The sequence below is a fragment of the Narcine bancroftii genome, chromosome 1, assembly GCF_036971445.1.
Source record: "Narcine bancroftii isolate sNarBan1 chromosome 1, sNarBan1.hap1, whole genome shotgun sequence".
Classification (NCBI taxonomy): domain Eukaryota; kingdom Metazoa; phylum Chordata; class Chondrichthyes; order Torpediniformes; family Narcinidae; genus Narcine; species Narcine bancroftii.
The window spans coordinates 382,240,019-382,261,021 of record NC_091469.1 but is presented as its reverse complement, the minus strand read 5'-3'; the positions used below and the strand labels follow the sequence as shown (position 1 = coordinate 382,261,021).

At 38.6% G+C, this 21,003-nt stretch overlaps 2 protein-coding genes across 25 annotated transcripts in view; one reads left to right on the top strand and one right to left on the bottom strand.

Annotated features, from left to right (window-relative positions):
• Positions 1–16,230, bottom strand: part of fars2 (phenylalanyl-tRNA synthetase 2, mitochondrial) — a 423,747-nt gene extending 407,517 nt beyond the window's left edge. For 6 of the 10 annotated variants that reach the window (XR_011349827.1, XR_011349828.1, XR_011349825.1 and 3 more), the window contains exon 1: positions 15,876–16,230. The gene's annotated coding sequence lies outside the window, so the exon portion shown is untranslated. The remainder of the gene's footprint in view (positions 1–15,875) is intronic. The other 4 variants (XR_011349831.1, XR_011349830.1, XM_069913504.1 and 1 more) reach the window with 3 other exon arrangements.
• The window catches only part of LOC138751338 (LYR motif-containing protein 4-like), a 276,723-nt gene continuing 271,206 nt past the window's right edge, over positions 15,487–21,003 (top strand). For 10 of the 15 annotated variants that reach the window (XR_011349836.1, XR_011349835.1, XR_011349834.1 and 7 more), the window contains exon 1: positions 15,487–16,094. Coding sequence is in view for 4 of the 15 variants with exons in the window: in XM_069913508.1 (XP_069769609.1) it covers positions 16,006–16,094 (89 nt within the window). In the remaining 11 variants the exon portion in view is untranslated. The remainder of the gene's footprint in view (positions 16,095–21,003) is intronic. The other 5 variants (XM_069913510.1, XR_011349843.1, XR_011349842.1 and 2 more) reach the window with 5 other exon arrangements.

Below are 21,003 nucleotides of genomic sequence, written 5' to 3'. Positions count from 1 at the left end.
ATATTATATAAAATTTGAGAGATAAATTTTTTAAATTAAAGTTTGGAGCTCTTACTTGAAAACTATTGATGGTAAAATGTGAAGTTTCGGTCCGCTCCAGTGGATGTCTCCACTCCTACAGCCAAGAAGGCTTTAAGTTATAAAAGTCTAATATTAAATAATGATCTCCTTTTTCTTTCTTTGTAGTTGGGGTAGGGAGGAGGGAGGGTATTAATTGGGAGATTGGGTTTTTTTAATATATAAAAATGATTAATCACCAATTTTGCCTGCGCCTCAGCTTATCTGTTGCTAATATCTTTACCTTGTCCTTGTTAACTGGGGACTTAACAATGTTAATTTCTGAATTGTCTAATTTGTTCAATTCTCTATAAACTTGAAGTCATTCAAAATTCTGCTGCGCCACTTTCATTAACCCAGTTTGTGCAATTTTTCCATCCTTTTTCCTGATTGCTGATGTGCATTAGTTGTTGGATAAGCAATGTTTTTAAAATAAATTTTAGCTTTCTTCCAGGACATCCTTTATCTTTGTGATCTATTTTTACTTCTAAGGTTCTGAGATCTCTGTGCTCTTCCAATCCTAGATTCAGTCATCCCAAATTTACATTTGCTTTCAGCTGGCAGGTGTCCCAATCCTGAAACTTCTTTTCTAAACTACACCATGCTTCTCTTGGCTTTCTGAAGACTTAAACTATAGATTATCTCTCCAAATATTTCCTTATTTGAGAAGGCTCGTGAAATTTCTTGGGATATTACATGGCCGCGCCTTGGCCATCCGCCTACCAGAGCTCCCAACAGCCAGACCACAAAACCTCACACTGGCTGCCTGCCCACTAGCGTGGCCATTATAATAGTTTATTTAATTATAAATGGGTCAATGTTTAGCTCAATGCTACGACAGGGCCAACATCCCAAGTTCAAATCTGGAGCGGTCTGTAAGGAGTTTGCACATTCTCCCATGTCTGAATGGGTTTCCTCTGGGTAAGCTGGTTAATTTGGTGTATTTTGGCAGCGGAAGGACTTGTTAGGGTTCTGTATTCAAAAGATTTAATGAACAGAGGAAAGATATTTTATATTTGAACTAATATGCCACCATAAAATAACTTGCCAAGGAAATTGTAGGCAATCTGCATATTGAATATACTTGTTGAAGAATATGTAGACATTTATATTTTGACATAAATACTCTACAACCAGAAGAGAGAGGAATCTTTTAATCTATGTGAATAGATAATAAATTTCGCTCCCATAAGACAAACAACATCCCTTCCTACTCATCTATCCATATCCTCAGGTACTTCCCCTCTAATATCTGTCCCTACAGTTCCACCTTCACCATCCTTCAGGGACATAAACAGTCCCTCTAAGTGAGAAAGAGGTTCACCTGCACTTCCTCCCACCACGTCTATTACCTTCAGTGTTCTCAAAGTGAACTCCTCTACATCAGCAAGACTAAGTAAAGACAAGTGGGTGTTTGCCAGGTAATTGTGCTCTTGTCAGCAATGGCATCTTAAACTCCTGGTTGCAAATCAATTCCCCTCCCCATTGCTACATTGACTTATCTGTTCTTTGCCTCCACCACTGCCAGGCAAAACCAAACACAAATGAGAAGAGTAGCATCTCATATTCTGCCTAGGTAATCACAGCCCAATGGCATGAACATGAATTCTCCAATTTCAGGTAACCCCCCACCCCAAAACCACAGTACTCATCTTCTTTTCCCTCCCCACAATTCTATTTGCCAATCATACACTCAAGTTACTGGTTCCCTATCCCTTCCCCTTAGAGTTTCTACCTGTCCACCATCTTTCCCTTACCTGGTTCTACTAATCACTTTTCTTTCTTTTCATCATCTGCAGCTCTCTATTATCTCCATTTATCACCTCCCACAGTCGGTCAAAAGATCAATTATTTCCATCCCCCATCTTGCTATCTGCCATAATCCCTCCTTGTTGGATTGAACCATCACTTTCAAACTCCTGTTTCAGTCATTCCCCTCACCTGTTAACATTGTCAGCCATCCCTCTGCCTTCAGAGAAGTTCCTAATCTGCAGAGTTCTTCCAGCAACTCATTACTTGCTCCAGATCTCCATCTGCAGACTCTTGTATCACCAAAGAATCCTAATCCCTTTAACCTGCTCGTTTTATACAGGATGGATTGTGCTATTCACAAATACTGGTCTTCCAAAATGTCAAATAAAAGACCAGCATGAAGAAATAAATTAAAATCTTGCAAAATAGTGATCCAAATCATACAAAATTACCGTATATTTTGGCTTATGTTAACTGGCGTATAAATTGACCCCCCATTTTTCAGCCTCATTTTAAGGGTTTTATGGTATATCCAGCGTATAAATCGACTCCAATTTTATGGATGCCTGAGTTGGCCTGTTGACTGCGCATAAGTCGACCCCTAAAGATCGTGATGCCTGAGATTGGCCATTGACCAGTGTACACGTGGACTCCCAAAGATCACGCAGATTGATCTGCTGGGTGTTTGCTGGAGGTGATTGTTATCATGGAGGGTCCACGGACACAACACAACTCGCGATGCAATTATGAGCGATGAAATTATGAAGAGAGTTTTAAATTGAAAGTGATGGAAATGGCCAAGAAAACTAACAACTGGGCTGCTGCGAGAATATTTGATGTGGATGAGATGATGATGAGAGATTGGAGGAAGAAAGAAGAGATTTTAAGAAAAATACCAAAAAGCCAATGTTCGTTGAGAAACGGAATCACTCGTTTGCCAGAGTTAGGAAAATCATGTTGCAGAATGGATATGTGAACTGAGGCAAGTTTGCTACATAATCACCCAAAATAATATAAGAACATTTATACTGCAGTGGGCAAATTTGCACCTAGAACTCAGTAAACACTTTGCGGCTACAGTAGGCTTTGCCAACCATTTCATGAACAGTAAAAATCTGGTATTATGAAAAAAACAAAAAATTACAACCAAAAGATGTTGATCATAAAGTTGTAAGTCTTAACCAGTGTGAGGTTTTGTGGTCTCGAACCAGCAGAATCACAATTTTACATTGGCAAATATCGGAAACATGGATGAAACCCACATGAATTTCAACATGATAGGCAATAAAACAGTGGAATGGAAAGGTGTTAAAATTGTGCAAATCAGAAGTAAAAGCCACGAAAGGACCAAGTTTACTGTGGTGTTATTGTGCATGCAAAGAGGACGGTTAAAACACATGATAATCTTCAAACGCAAAAATAAACCAAAATAAATTCCCTGTGGGTATTTTTGTACAGATTCATGAAAAAGGATGGATGGATGAAAATGGTGTAAAACTATGGATAGATAATGTGTGGAACAGGTGGCCAGGCGGTTAATGCAAAGAATAGAGTTTGCTTGTCTGGGATATGTTTCATAGCCACTTAATTGAGAATACTAAAAGTAGATTAGCACTACATAATACTTATGTGGTGGTTATCCTCGGTGGTTTGGCAGCTCAAATGCAACCTCTCGATGACTACTTGAACAAACCAATCAAAGACCACATGCACGAGGAATGGAATACATGGATGCCGAGTGCAGAAAAGTAGTTTACAGAAGGTGGGGCAATGCATGCTGCATCACTTGATACCCTATATAACTTCGTACTCAAGGCATGGGATAAAGTTAAAGTAGAGACTGTGATAAAATAGTTTTTAAAATGCAGTATCTCTTGTGCAATTGATGGCATGGAAGATGATTTGTTATGGGACACTTACGACAAAGCTGAAACCGCCTCATCAGATACAGTCTGGAACCCATATAATGACTGTTTAAACAGTGAGAGTATGGATGTACTTGTTGCTATCTTTGCCTCAGACAATGAGAGTGAGAGTGATTTTGAATGGTTATAAATGTGTTGATTTCAGACGACAATAGTCGTTTTGAAGGGTTCAAATTGTCTTGTTTACAATAAAAAATCTCAATAAAAATCTGTCGCAGTAGGGTTTTTCTTTTGGTTTTTCAAGGGTCAACTTATACACCGAATCTGCTTTTCATGGATTGACTTATACTCTGAAATAGTTTTTTCATGGGTCAACTTGTACGCCAAATCGGCATGGATTACATTTTGAGCTGAATTTAAGGTCTCAAAATTATATCTGGCAAACGTTGACCCCAGTTTTTTTTTTTGGAGACTTTTTTGGGTTTCATGTCTCAACTTATACACCAAAATATATGGTATACGATGACACACTTTTGCAAACTAGATTCAAGAAAGTAGGACTGCAGCTTAAAACTATGGAGCCACAGAAGTAAAACAGGAAAGTCTGCAGACATTATGGTTGAAGTAAAAACACAACACTGGAGAAATTCAGCAAGTCAAGCAGTATATTTTATAAAGCAAAAATTAAGGTACATAACCAATGTTTTGGGCATGAGCCCTCATCAAGTTATAGAAAAATATCAGCAGGTGGCCACACAAAATGATCTAGGGGGATGGGTAGGGGGAGAGGCACAGTCCAAAAGACAGGAGGTAATGGGTGGATAAGGGAGGTAAGGCCCAGCAACAAGTAGGGAGAGGAGGTATGGCTTTATGAATAGAGAGGGAAGGGGTTAGAGAGCAATGGGAAAGAAGACATGGGGAAAGGGAGGGAGAATGGAGAGTGGGTTAGCAGAAACTAGAGAAGCTGATGTTAACGCTATCCGGATGAAGAGTACCCAGACAGAAAATCAAGTGTTGTTCCTCCAATTTATGGGTGTTTTTGCTGGGATAAGAGTACATGTGAGTATGGGAGTGGGATGCAGAATTGAAATGGTTGGCCACCGGCAGATACCTGTCACTGATGCAAACTGATGAAGGTATTCAGCAAAGCAATCTCAGTCTGTGCCCAGTTTCTCTGTTGTAGAGAAGTCCACAAAGGGAGCACCAGATACAGAAGGTCACTCCAGCTGATACACAAGCTAAGTGTTGCTTCACTTGAAAGGGCTGTTTGGGGCCTCATTTTATGGGGCCATACAACAATGCAGCACAGAAACAGGCTTTTCAGTCCATCAAGTCCATGCCAAACTATTTATTCTGCCATGTCACATTGACCTCCACCCGGACCACAGCCCCCTGTACCCCTCCTATCCATGTACCTACCCAGTCTTCTCTTAAATGTCAAAATGAAACCTGCATTCACCACCTCTGCTGGCAACTCATTCCACACTTTCACCATCCTCTGAGTGAACTTCCTGACACATTTCCTCTTTCACTCTTAACCCATTCCTTCATGTTCTTGGCTCACCTAACTTCAGTGGAAAATGCTTGTTTGTATTTATCCTTTTTATACCCTTCAAATTTGAATACCTCTATCAGACCTTCCCTCATCTTCTGACGATCCAGGAAATAAAGTCCCTTTAACTCAGCTCTTCAAGTCCCAGCAACATCCTTCTACATCTCTCCCTTCACTAAGACTTCTACAATTGTGATTCTATAAATGGGAGGTGAACAGGTGACCGACTTTGGCTCGGAATCTCAAAGGCAGCTTTTAGGCGTACTTGGGTTTACAATTAGCCATTTTATCTGTCTGAAACAAACTGCGGTTAACATGACAAATGATGTTGCGTTATCAGCTGATCAATGACAAAATGATGACAAATGTTGCCATCATCAAGTGAAAAGACTCTTAGGGAAGTGCACAATCTTATTGCCATCTGAAGTTGATTCATGTCTCCAGACCAAAGACCACGAAGGTATCCTGATGCATATCCTGATGCATTACTAACTGGTAGACAAATAATTTCACTCCTTAATGAATACAATAAAGGAAATCAATATCAACACCACAGTTTTCTGTTAAATTAAATAGATAACAAACTTCAAAGCACAATTCCACTTGCACAGCAATCATCTATTAACAGCAAATACTTGCTTTGCTTTTCACCAAGTTCCCCAAGGCCCTGACATTATTACTGGGCAGAATAAAGGAGGAAAAGGCAAAACAATGAGGAAAAGAAATTGTGCTGCTTTCATTGCTTCCACTCCAGGTACACCCCTTACAAGTTTTTTTGCGACAAATATGTTTTAATAAACATTCCATGCTTGGGTAAGTATTAAAGACCACATGTGCAATGATAACATTACAAATAGGGTTAGGCAGTGAGAGCCTCCAGAAGTATCATTAGTGCTTACAAATCATGGAGAAGAATGGTGCCTGCATTCCATCAAGATGATCAATTTGTCTTATGCTTTATAACTGACACTTTAATCTAAAATCTAGTTGTAAGTTTGAAAATAATGCATAATATCTACTTTCATTATATAATTTTGTTAAATTTAGAGATACAGCATAGTTACAGGCCCACAACCCTGCGCAACCCAAATACACCCATGTGACTGATTAACCTAATAATCCAGTACATCTTTGATCCGTGGGAGGAAACTGGAGCACCCAGAGAAAACCTGCAGACACATTGAGAATGTACATAACATTTATAGGTAGCGCTGGATTTGAACCCGAGTTCTTGATGCTGTAACAGCATTGAGCTAACCTCTACACTAACCACGCTGTGAAATTCACAGGAATAACTGTCCTTAAACTCTTCCTGCACACTGCTGTTCTACCAGCTGCTGAACACCAGGACACACTGTTTTGATGCAGAATCACATCCATGATAAAAGATTGACACAACAATATAATTACTACATTTATCAGGTTATCAGTTAGATTACTCTGTCAAATTAATCCTCAAACCAAGCTTGATGAAATCACTCATGGATAAGTAGTTTCTGAGAGGAATGTGCCACTCTGCAATAAAACATTTTTGAATACCATAAAAATAATAGTTAACATGTTTGATGTTTTCAATGACATCTATCACAGCATGTTGCAAGAAATTATGATCACTCTTGCTGTAAATTAATGGCTATTGCTTCATCCATTATTTTTTTCCAGTGAAATAACTTAATTGAAATCTTTGGTTTCTTGAATGAGCTGATCTTTGGTGAGGTAATTTAAGGAGCTATAATTCATTGTAAGAACTAAATTGTATGTCATAGTTTCATTGCTGATCACCTATATGGACCATTGGAGGCAAATATGTAATCAGGGATGTTGTAGTAAAAAAAGACTTCTATAACAGAAATAATTCCTGACTGAACATGCACATCAAAAATAAACACAAGTAACTTAATGAATAACTGCTGACACAGAGTTGAGCCTGAAATATTTATGCTATCAATGAAAGGTGACACAATACAAAAGTACATTTGTACTCTGCAGCACATGTAATATCCCAAGAAATTTCACGAGCCTTCTCAAATAAGGAAATATTTGGAGAGATAATCTAAAGCTTGGTCTTCAGAAAGCCAAGAGAAGCATGGTGTAGTTTAGAAAAGAAGTTTCAGGATCGGGACACCTGCCAGCTGAAAGTAAATGTAAATCTGGGATGACTGAATCTAGGATCGGAAGAGCACAGAGATCTCAGAACCTTAGAAATAGAAATAGATCACAAAGATAAAGGATGTCCTGGAAGAAAGCTAAAATTTATTTTAAAAACATTGCTTATCCAACAATTAATGCACATCAGCAATCAGGAAAAAAAGATGGAAAAATTGCACGAACTGGGTTAATGAAAGTGACGCAGCAGAATTTTGAATGACTTCAAGTTTATAGAGATTTGAACAAATTCAGAAATACAACAACATTGTTAAGTCCCCAGTTAACAAGGACAAGATAAAGATATTAGCAACAGATAAGCTGAGGCGCAGGCAAAATTAGAGTCATGGATTCATTGAGTTATGCAGCACACAAACAGGTCCTTCAGACCAATTCATCCATGCCAACCAAGATGTCTATCCTTATCACTCCCCTCACCTTTTTATTCAGGCACCTATTTATCCACATTCCCAACGAAGAGCTCAGATCCAAAAAGGTTGATCACCTTTTACTTCTTATGGATGCTGTAAGACCTGCTGAGTTTCTCCAGCACTTTTATGTAGTGCACTCAAACCCAGCATCTGCAGATTTTCTTGTTTATCTCCAATTAACTTACTAATTCCATATGCCTTTGGAACATGGGTGGAAATTAGAGCACTAACAAACCCATGGAATCAAAGGAAGAACATACAAACTCTTTTCAGACAGTGGTGGATTCAAACTCTGTGGCTGGTGCTGTCATTGCATTGAGCTAACAATGAATTTTACAAGAGCATTAACAACCAATAATGTACAATATAATTGAATAATTACATTGGGTGAGCAGTATATTTGTTATCAGAGAGATTTTTAAAATTATTTTTCTTTCCGTATGTATTATTTTGACAAACAGATATTTTCCTATTAAAGGACAGAGGAAAACAAAAAGAGGGAATCCTGCCTATTTTGCCTTCTCTATCCAATGACAGCTGAAGCCAGTTGCAGGACAATCGCTTTTGTGCCCCAGATCCACTAATTCAGGACAGATCAGGGATAAAACCTAAAAACGTCATTTTTAGATGTGTTTACTTAACATTACTGTACATTTTGCCTCTCAGCTACCAGGAGGAGCGTGCCATCAAAAGTGCAAAATTCCACAAAATAATCTCCAAAGGTCAATAAACTGTTAAAAAATTTCTACTGTATATACTCATGTAATCATCAAATTTTTTTGGACCAATTGTTTGGGTCAAAATGGGAGGGGGGAGTTGACTTTTGCAGAGCTCATACTTTTGACTGCTGTAAGTACCTGTGCCATTCAAGTGCTGTGAGCTCAGATGAAGATCGGTGCCTCGGAGAGAGTGTGTGAGTGGGGTGTGGGGACCTCAGATGGGCAGGGGACGGGGACTACAAAAAAATCTGTGGCTGAGGTGGTGGGAGCTTGGATGGTCAGGCAGCCGGGGCAAGGATCTGCTCTCAGGGCATCAGGAGTTCCGGTGGGTGGCCAGCCAAGGCAAGGGTCCACAGTCGGGACATTGGGAACTCATTGGGCATCAGAGGTTGAGAGGGTTATCAAATTTAAGTTCTTGGGAGTCACCATCTCGGAGGATCTTTCCTGGACCCATCACGCTAATGGCATTGTGAGAAAAGTATATTCACGCCTCTACTTCCTCAGGAGTTTGCGGAGGTTTGTTATGATATCAGAAGTCCTGGCAAATTTCAATAGATGTGTGCTGGAAACTGTGCTGACTGGCATGGGGATACCAATACTTTTGAGTGTAAACCCCTGCAAAAGGTAGTGGGCATAGTCCAGGATATCACAGGCAAAAGCCTCCCCTCCATCAAGAACATCTACAGGGAACACTGCTGTCGGAGAGCAACAGCAATCATCAATGATCCACACCACCAACACATGCTCTGATCTCACTGCTGCTATCAGGAAAGAGATATAGGTGCCACAAGACTCGTACCACCAGATTCAGGAACAGCTGCTACCCCTCCACCATAAGTCTCCTCAATCAGGAACACATTTAAGGACTCTTGCTTTTGCACTTTATTGATTTTTTTCTTTCTGTATTGCACAATTTGTTTACATTTCTTTATTTGTTTACATGTGAACGTTGAGGAGTTTTTTTTTGCACTACCAATGTGATAATCCTGCCTCTGTCAATAAATCTTAAATCTAATTCTATCTGCCTGCACTGCCCTCTCAAGCAGTATGTTCCAGATTCCACCCTTTCAGTGAAAATGCTTACATTTATTATCATCTGACTGAACATTTATGCAACCTGATGAAACAGCATTTCTCCTGACCATAGTGCACACACATATACACACAGTACATAATAATCACAAATGTAAATATACAATTTTAAAATAAATATATAAATATTTTGGGGTGATTTAGTCAGTTACAGCATACTCTCCATCAATCTCACAGCCAGTGGTAAGAAGTTATTTCCCAGCCTGGTAGACCTGATTTTGATGCTCCTGTACTTCCATCTTCAATATCAGAGCTGCCAGGCTGGGAAATAACTACTTCCTGCAGGTAGGGAGACTGATGAACAGTATCCTGTAACCAAGTAAATAATCAGGGACAAGGTGAACAGAATGAACGATTGCATCTTTGGAGTTGGAGAGGCCGTTGCAACCATGTGTGCTACCAAATTTTAATTCCTCCTATCCCCTTGAAATCTTTTTCTCCCTCCCCTACCTAGATCAATGCTTTATACATCCCCTCTGTTGCACAGCTGATTAAACCTAATTTTCTCTTCAGTCTTGCTCCTCCTTAAAGTTCTCTTTAGTTTCTCTTCTGACTTTCCAAATGCTTCAGAATCCCAAGACTACCTCTCCTCTTAACACTTTTCTCATTGTGTCTGACCACCCAGCTCCAATCACAGACACTCATGTTAGCTGATGTCATTAACATTCTCTCTGTTCCAGCACTGTTCTGTCCTTTCTTCTGATACTATTAATGAATGCTCCCTTCAATAAAACCTTTTGGCATTCCATCCTTGCAAAAGGATTTTCTCATTTCTCTCCAAGCTTCCTGAAAACAATGTAGACCAAGAGGTGTACCAATTTTAATTAATAGAAATATACTGCAACGGCCTGCAGCCACGCCACAACACCAATAATAATAATAGAAGAGACATTAACTGATTAAGCTGGGAGATTTGTAATGGGACACTTTAAAATTTAGGTAATCAAGTATGTTTATGAATATCTATGCCCGAAATTATGACTTTAAAATCTTTATGAAGGATATCTTTTTAAAAACTGCAGGGGGAAAGCAAAATATATTGATTGGATGAGATTTCAATTTTTGTTTCGATCCAATATTGGACAAATCAGCGAGAACAAAAACAAAGGTGAAAGCTGCAAAAATGACGCTATCATTTAGGAAGCATTTAAATCTAATTGGTATATGGACTCAAGGGTACATGATTCACCTACAAGGATTTAATGTCTGCCCAGTTACAAAGTAGAGTGGTAAAAATGGAGTACTTGACAAGACTTTTATTAGACCACTCGCCATTAACATTAACTATCACGATAATGGAAAAACAAGAAAGTATGTACAAATGGTGCCTTAATGCTACATTATTAAAAAGGAAGGATTTTTGTGAATTTATTAAGAGAGAGATAGAAATATTTTGTGAAAATAATTTTCCTTCCACTGACAACTGTTTTCTAATATGGAATACGCTTAATTATTTGAGGGGACAAATTGTTTCTTACACTAAAAATCTTGAGAGAGAATATGCAAGACACTTGAAAGGTCTAGAGAAGGATATAACAAAATTGGGAAAAAGAATATCAGATATCAGGAACAAACAAAAATATTAAATATTAGAGACCAAAAAGATAAAATATAAAACACTGCAAACATGATAAATGGAAAAATGATATTTAAAAACTAAACAAAGGCATTATGAACAAGGAGTTATCTTGGCAGGTTAAAGTAGAGGAAACATCCAGAATGACAAATGCAATAGAAACAGAAACTGATACTACAACATCTAATCAAAAAGAAAGAATACATTTAATAAATACTATATGAAGCTATATAAATCAGATGAAAACGTGATGAAAGTAATTTTAACATTTAGATGCTCCTTTTACAAGGAAGAAATATAGAAAGCTCTGGGTACTTTGCAAGCTAATAAGTCCCCAGGGGAAGATGGGTTCCCTCCTGACTTCTAGACAATTTAAATATCTACTTTTGCCTTTTTTGATGGAAATGTTAGATCGGGAGGTGGAGACCCAAAACCTCTCCGAAACTTTTTCAACTACTATAATTAGTGCTACAGAAGAAAGGTAGAGATCCATTAAAAACCTTATCATACAGACCAATATCACTTCTGAATGCAGTCTATAAAATTCTAGTGAAGGCACTAGCCAGCAGACTGGGTGAGTATTTAGCAAAATTAACCCATCTAGATCATGTAAGGTTTGTTAAAGAAAGGTGTTCTTCAAATAGTCTAAGTAGGTTATTCAATATAATACAAATGGCAAAATCAAGGTTGAATTCAAACATAACTATTTCTTTAGATGCAAAAAAGAAAGGCATTCAATCGATTAGAATGGTCTTTCTTATTTAAAAAGTTAGAAAATTTGTTGTGGGTAGAAAATTTATAAATTTATAAAACTATCTATAAGCCACAAGCTAAAATTATAACTAATAACCAAGTCATCTATTTTTCCCTTGACTTGATCGAGCAGACAGGGGTGTCTTCTATCACCAGCATTATTCATCCTAGCTATTGAACCTCTGGCAGAGATTATAAGAAGATATCCGGATATTAAGGGCTTCAAAGTTGGACAAGAACATAAAATTAGTTTATTTGCTGATGATGTGCTATTCTATATGTCTGACCCTGCAGAATCATGGAAAAGATTACAAACAATATTAGAAAAATATGGAAGAATATCAGGATATAAAATAAATATGGATAAAAGTGAGATAATGTTATTGAAGAACTTTGATTATGAAAGATACTAAGGTAATAGATTTAATGGAAGAAAGATAGAATTAAATACTTAGGAATAATGATAGATAATAATTTACAGAATTTATACTAAGATAGGTGGAATAGTGGATAATGAAGAAGTTTTTCAAGGATTGCAGAGGGATTTGGGCTGCTTAGAAAAGTGGGCTGAAAAATGGCAGATGGAATTTAATGCTGATAAGTGTGAGGTGCTTCATTTTGGTAAGAAGAATCAGAACAGGACATAGGTGGTAAATGGGAGAGCATTGATGAATACAGAAGAGCAGAAAGATTTAGGAGTAACGGTACATCGTTCCCTGAAGGTAGAAACTCACGTGAATAGGGTTGTGAAGAAGGCTTTTAGTATGCTGGCCTTTATCAATCATTGCATGGAATATAGGAGTTGGGAGGTGATGTTGAGATTGTATAAGACGTTGGTGCGGCCTAATTTGGAGTTCTGTGTGCAGTTCTGGTCGCCTAATTATAGGAAGGATATAAACAGAGTGGAGAGAGTGCAGAGAAGGTTTACCAGAATGTTGCCTGGGTTTAAGCATCTAGAGTATAGGGAGAGATTGGACAGATTAGGTCTTTATTCTTTGGAGCGTAGAAGGTTGAGAGGGGATTTGATAGAAGTATTTAAGATTATGAAAGGGATAGACAGAGTGGATGTGGATAGACAATTTCCGTTAAGAGGAGGAAAGATTAAAACAAGAGGACATGAGTTAAGAATTAAGGGGCAAAGGTTTAGAGGTAACATGAGGGGGAACTTCTTTACTCAGAGAGTGGTAGACGTGTGGAATGAGCTTCCGGGAGAAATAGTGGCGGCGGAGTCAATTGTATTATTTAAGAAAAGGTTGGACAGGTATATGGATGAGAAGAAGATGGAGGGTTATGGGCATTGTGCAGTGAGGTGGGACTAGAGAGGGGTGTTTGGTTCGGTGCGGACTAGAAGGGCCTAATGGCCTGTTTCCGTGCTGTAAATTGTTATGTTATTATGTTATGTTATATGCTTAATTATACCTCTCTACTAGAAAAAAAGTAGAAAAAAGATCTACAGAAATAGAAAGATCTGCCAATTACATTAGTAGGAAGTATAAACTGTATAAAAATGAAGGTAATGCCAAGATTACAGTATCTCTTTCAATCATTGCCTATTGTACTAACTAAAAATTTCTTTTAATTATTACATAATTGTATAAGACAATTCCTATAGAATAACAAAGTACCAAGAATTGCACTGGAAAAGTTAACATGGGATTATAAATTGGGAGGATTTAGACTTCCGGATTTTAAGAAGTATTACTTAGCAGCACAGGCAAGATTTCGATCATCCTTCTTTTAACTAAACAGCCCCCTTTTTGTGGATTTGAATGGGACTGAATTCAATAAATGAGAAGACAATAAAAAAGACTTTATTTATAAGTGGAATGTTACGTCAATAAGAAAAAAAACAGATAATCCTAATTAATATACATGATTAGAATATGGCAAGAAATAAATGAATGTATCATGAAAAAAGCAGGTATATCACTGAGGACACCATTATGTAAAAATGTACAACTGCCTATGAATCTGAGTAACAAAATATTTAATTCATGGTATGACAAAGGGATAAGATATGTTGGTGATTGTTATATGGAAGGATCTCTTGTGTCTCTTGAACAATTAAGAAATAAGTCTGGCGAAGCTAATGGGACATTCTTTTGCTTTCTCCAGTTAAGGTCATTCTTAAGAGAAAGATGGGAATCAAATTTGGCCCCACCTGAAATTAGAATGGCTGGGAAACACACCTAAATTTATATCTAAGATGTACTTTACTCTCAAAATGAAAGTGCAAAACCAGGGTTTCAAGAGAAAGAAAGATGGGAGTCGGATTTAGGAGTTGTAATAATGGAAAAATGCTGGCGATTGGCATTTGGATAGCATGGCGTCAATGATATATTACACCTCACACCACAGAAATCACATAAATCAAAATCAGAAATATCGGAGATGTGTTTTAGATGTGGAATAGAAATAGGAATATTTGTACATCCTGGCAGGATATTACTGAAATACTAACAAAGATAATAGGGGTGGCTTTTTTGCTTTTGAGTAACTTTATGGAAATAAGTAATAAAATAACCAAATTCCAAATTTCATTTGTTAAATAGCTTTAGCTGTGGCTAAGAAATGCATTGACTATTTAGAAATCTGACTCCCCTCTACAGATAGCATGAATGAAGACAGAGATGAACAGTTATCCATGGAGAAAAATCACATACAATCTAAAGAACAAATATGACATATTTATAAAAAATATGGCAACCATATTTGGATTATATAGGGGCCCAAATATAAATTAAAGGTGCTATTATAAAAATGTGTCCTCCCCAATGGAGACTTTCCTTTTTTAAACCCGACTGTAAGCCCTGACAGTGTACAGATTTATAATGTGAAGGGGTTGTGGTGTTTTGTTTTGTCAGAAAAATTTATCTATGTGCGCACACACATACAAATCTACCTTCTTTGAAAATGGAAAATTTTGATCTACAGTTATGGAAAAAAACGAAAATAAAATATTTTTAAAAAATAATTTACATTTTGGGAATCCTGAGATGGAAGGAGAAACAAAACTATATTTCTCAAAAACTACCATATGGAGAAGTTGATACATCGAAGAGAAGCCTCAATAACAAATCTATGGTTTTGTCTGTAAAAACACAAAATGCTGAAGAAGTTCAAAGGTAGCAAAGGTAGAAATATATAACTAATGTTTCAGGCTTGTAGCATGGATTGTCCCACAAAACCTGTGCAGATACCCAGAGGACTCCTTTAATTTGGAGGAAGTGAGATGAGTTAAGAGAAGTTGTTTAGAGTAAGAACAGGTTCTGCAAGGCGAGGAGGGTGGTGGCAGAGGGTGAGTGGTCCAGGAAAACCTTCTGTGTGGGGGGGGGGATGGACGTATAAAGGGATTGGACATCCATCATGAAGATGAGACGGTCAGGTTCAGGGAATCTGATGGAGGGCATGAGAGGTGTCGCAGATGAGGGATTGGACCAGGGGAGAAAACCGTGGCTGTGGACCAATTGGACCATGGCTTTGTCTGGTGGGTTAAAGTACGGAAAGGTATGTTCTCCAGGTTCTTTAACGTTCAAATCAATTGCATTCAATAGCTGAAACGCTCAAGTCGAATGTGTGTTCTCCAGTAACGTGAACTTGACAATGAAGTGCAAATGGTCTGCAACCCCCTCCCTCCGACAATGCTCTGGAGAAAGTCAGCAGGTCGCGCAGCTGCCACCCCAGCATTTTGGCCAGGCCCGAAACCTTGGTTACCCTCCACTTCCTTTTGATGCTGCATGACCTGCTGAGTTTGTGTCACGCACCCGACCCCCGTATTTTGCAGACTTCTTATGCTCACTCCATGAGGAGCCCACGTCGGACAGGCTTCCTCCGCCGCGCTGTCAGCGCAACCGGCCGAGGCCGACTGCTCCCTCACCTCCCCGCACGAAACTGTCGACAAGAGATTGCCATAGGAGGGGAGGGGAGCCTTACCCGTCTGTCGAATTAATAGAGCGGCGCGAAGGATCGAGGCCTGGAAGCAGCTGGAGGCGCCGATCTTGATTTAATTGGTCACCGGTGGCGACGGTTGGGTCCTGTCAGCGCCGGGGTCGGAGTGAACAAGATGGCGGCGTCCAGCAGCAGCAGTCAGGTGTTGGCTCTCTACCGAACGATGCTGAAGGAAAGCAAGAAGTTTTCCGGTTACAATTACAGGTAAACGAAAATACGTTACTAAGTTTCCTCCTTCTTTGAAGGAAGAGCATGGAGTTTGTGCGAAATGCTGTCAGAAGAATAAACACTCTTGTTTGGCAGGTTTGACGCATGTGAACGCTGTCCAGGCGTTAGGTTTAAACACGGTGAATTCTGATCAGAAGCGAGATGTATTCTGAGTGGAAACCGAATGTTGAGCCAAAATGTGCTCATTTTGAGTGCAGAGGCATGGGCGTGGAAATTTATTCACCTCCAGTGAAATTGTTGCCTCACGGAAAGCGGAGGCCAACGTGAGACTTTCCAAGTGCAATCTTCGAAGAGTAACAGAGTTTATTGTCCTATGTATAACTATAATGCGTGATGCACCACATTTTTTCCTGATGTAGCCACACAGATACATCGACAAACAGTGCAAAATAAGTTCCCCCAGTAAGCCATGGAACAAGAAAGAAGGAAAATGAGTATAAAATATGTTCACAGTTGAAATTGGAGAAAACAAAAAAAATGTTGTTGAATAGGGCAGACAGACATTTTTATGGCACTGGACTACGGTAATTGATGGTTAGGGAAGTTCAAGAGCCTGGGGAAATGCTCTTGAACCTATAGGTGCTGTACTTCGGATTTCTGTACCTTCTCCCTGAAGGTAGCAGTGAGAAGAGATTGTAACCTGCATGATGCGAGTTGTCTCCTTGAGCCAGGGTCTCTTCTGTGGTTGGGAGGTTGTATCTGCGAGGGATTTGTCCAGCCTTGCCACTTTCTGCAGCATTTTACATTCTTGGGCCCTCAAGTTTTCAAACCAGTCTGGGAGACAACTAATCAGTTAACATTCACAGTATACCTGTAGAAATCATTGATACCTGTTGGACATGCCAAATCTCTGCAGACTTAAAGTACGGGTGTTAATATGCCTTCTTGAGGGAATTTGAAGGCACCAGCCCTCCTCACTGCTGTCCCAGCAATGCAGACAGGTACATGGTCCCTTTCGCCTCCCCTTTCTACTGTCTACAGTAAGATCCTTAATCTTGCTGATATTGAATGCAGCATTGTTCTCACAACCAGATTCTTCATCTCCATCCTATATTCTGACTTGGATTACCTTTTATTCAGTCAACTACAGTATAGATCATGTATAGTTTGTGTTGGAGCTAAACTTTGGCTACATAGTCATGAACGTGGAAGGAATAGAGCAGAGAACTAGACACGCAACCTTGAGGTGCCTATGTAGATGGTCAGGTAGGATGAAGTCATGTTGTCATTGTTTAAGAGAGATTCTCATCCTTGAACTGAAATAGGCAATAATCAATTAAAAGTTAATACAGGTTGTTTTTAAAGTAGATAGTGTAAGCATTTGCTGGTATACCAGATTCAGCACCTCTGTCTATTGATCTGTCATCTCGAAGGAATAATTTTACTTTGTCAAAATACTACTTCACCTTGAAAATTTCCATGAGTTCAAACTTTAAGCAAGAAAAACACTTCTGATTTTTAATTGAAATTTGTCATTCCTGTTGCACTACATCTGTACTTTCTGTGTATCACATCTCTGTAATTTCATGCCTGAAGTATGTAGACAAGCCCTTAAATCTCCAATGGGAATAGACTAGATTCAATATGTAACTGAAGACTCTCAAATTTTAAAGGTGGAGAGCATTCTGTCTGGTTCCAGAGAGTTGTTAACTCGGCCTGTGACATCATGGGCAGCAGTCTTCATTCCATTGAGAACATCTACAAGAAGAGGTGTCTTAAGAAAGCAGAATCTGTCCTTAAGGACCCTCACCACCCAGGCCATGACCTCTTCACTCAACTACTATCAGGGAAAAAGTTACAGGAGCCTGAAGACAAGGACAAGGACAGCTTCTTTCCCTCTGCCATCAGATTCCTGAATGATCAATGAACCACAGACTTTTTCTTGCACTCTTTATTTATTTTGTAAAGTGGTTTATATGAACATTTCCATTGTGATGCTGCTACAAAACAATGAATTTTGTGACGTGCTCATGACAATAAATTCTGATTCTGAAATGCTGGTAAATGAAATTTGAACATATTACTTGATGGTTGATATGGACAAGATAGGTTGAAGGGTATTTTTTGTGTTTTATGACTCTGACCTCGATTTTAAATGACTATTCTCTTGTAATTATATCCCACCCACCCGAGCCCCTCACCCTAGTTTGAGGCTTTCCTCATTAGAAACATCTACTTTGTTTCTGTTTAGTATTTTGTACGTTTAATATGATGACCACTGATTCTTCTGAACTCAAACAATACAGATTCAACTTTTTTTGCTTATGTAAGATAACCCTCTATATCTGATGCAAGCTGAAGTTGTGCCAGGAATACTTGATAGGATAATGTAGTGAAAATTCTGCCTTTAGAGAAGGATAAATGGGATGATTGGATATTTGGTTTCTGATATTTCGATAAAAGTAATTTACCAAGCTCAGAACAAGAATAAATTACCTCTAGCTATTGATCCATTCTCCAGAAGGAATAATTTTACTTTGTCAAAATACCACTTCACCTTGAAAATTTCCTTCAGTTCAAACCTTAAACAAGAAAAACAATTCTGACTTTTAATTGAAATTTGTCATCCCTGGTACACCCATCTCTGTACTTTCTCCAAGGCTTATAATTACAAGTAACGTGTTGCTTTAAAAAAAAAATCAATTTGCCTTGCCAGTAGTAAGGATCTGTTTTTATGGATATACCAATCATTTTAGAAAAATTGTACTGTTTGTTTATGCTGTTTTCCTGTATTGTATTCCCTAAAGTGCAGCATGAGTGTGTCCCCACCAAATCATTCAAGTTTTTCCCAATGAGAAGCTCTGGATGAACAATTAAATCCAGAATCTTCTGAGAGCCAGATCACAGGCATTTAAGAAGGAGAGATGCCATCTTGGACAAAAATGGAAGCAATGAAGGATAACCGTTAACTGTGGCAGGACCAAGGTGGCATAATCTGCTACAAAAATCAAATCTGGTGCAGTAAGATGGCAAATCTTCACTCCCAGATGAACTCAATGGCTTTTATGCCAAATGTGACTGCAAGAACAAGGAAGAACCACCTGATGATCCTCTCCTATCAGCATCTGAAGATCACATGCAGGTCAGTGAATCCAAGGAAAACATCAGGTCTGGACGGAGTACTAGCCTAGTATTAAAATCCTGTGCTGATCAATTTGTCAATATATTCACAGGTATCTTCAACATCCCACTCTGGTAGAGCATGGTACCCACCTGTTTTAAACAGATGTCAATCATACCTGCATTCAAGAAGAGTGTGATAACCTGCCAAAATAACTATTGACCAGTGGCACTCACATCAATAGTGATGGTGTTTTGAAAGGCTGGTACTGATGCACATAAGCTCCTGTCTGAGCTTGACATGGATCCATTCTAATTTGCCTATCGTAGCAACAAGTCTGTATCTCACTGGCTCTGTACAAAACCCTGGAACACCTGGGCAGCAAAGATGTATATATCAGGATACTCTTTATCGGGGAGCATGGCATGATGGCGTAGGAAGAAGATGTGGAAAGCATCTCCCCCTGGTAGAACTACTTAAAACCCGATTTACAACTTTTAAAAACATTTCTAAAAGTACAAAGTATTGGTGAAGATCTCTACAGCTATGAGGAAGATTAAAGCAAAGATGGGAAAAAAACGGCAGTCGAGAAGTACAGAAGAAACTTTTGCTTACCATATAGAATGAGCCTCCAGCGTTGAGTTCCACTCCACGCCGGTGCTAACCTTTCATACTGTTGCTCAAGATGTTTCACGCATCTATGCATCGCTCGAATAGGCCCAGGCTGTGGGTGACCTGACCTCTACCAGCCTAGTGATTCTGTCGGATATAAGGGTATAAGTTTGCTTTCTGTTATCCTGCGGTATTGAAGGTTTTTTATGGAAATTATCAGTCTCAATTTTTTGATAATGACCATGAGGCCCTTATTTTTGCTAATTCTTTACGTGTTAACAAGCAGGGTCAAGATCAGTTTCTTCAACAACCTGTGGTGGTTTCTGGAGGGAGGAATGAGAAAAGAGAGATGGAGATGCAGCAATTGATTGATATTGATGATGATCATCATCAAGTTAATCGTGTATTAGAAGCAGCTTACCATACTTGATTTGAAAGTATTCTTTTACTGTTTGTTTTGTTTGGGAGGGGAGTGATTCAGCTGCCAACTCTTCCAAAATTGTTGGTCACTTGTTACATTGGTCATCCCCAGTGTAATTGGGGGGATACTACACTTATTGTTGTAGTTTTTATTCTTTAGGTTTTTTTTTTATTATGGGGTTTTCTTTCTTTGCTTTTTTTAAGGAGTTTTTTTAATGTTCATGAGTTATCTGGGGTGCCTCGACTTAGTCGGGCATATAATTTATTATGGCTAATTTGAATTTTGCTACTTCTAATGTTAATAGGCTTAATAACCCAATTAAAAGAAAAAGGGTGTTAACATATTGAAAAGTTGAAGATATTCAATTTTTACAGGAGATGCATTTAACTGAAAAAGAACACTTGAAGAGAGATTGGGTTGGGCAGGTTATAGCATCATCATTTAATTCTAAAGTAAGAGGTATTGCCATTTTAATTCATTAAAGTTATGCACTGGATTCAGTTTTTGCAGCTGTTGGTAGATTGTTGATTGTTAATTGTAAGATTTTTTTTTCGGAGGCTTGGACTTTGATGAATGTTTATGCTCCTTATGTAGATACTTGTTTTATGGCAGAAGCTTTTCTGAATTTAAATCAGGTTTATGACAATGTGTTGGTTGGTGGTGATTTCAACTGCTGGTTGGATCCTTTAGATTAATCTCCAAAAACATTAGGCAAAACGAAGATGGCTAAACAGTTGTTGACGGTGATGAAAGATTTCTATTTGGTAGAGATTGAATCCGACGGAAAAAGA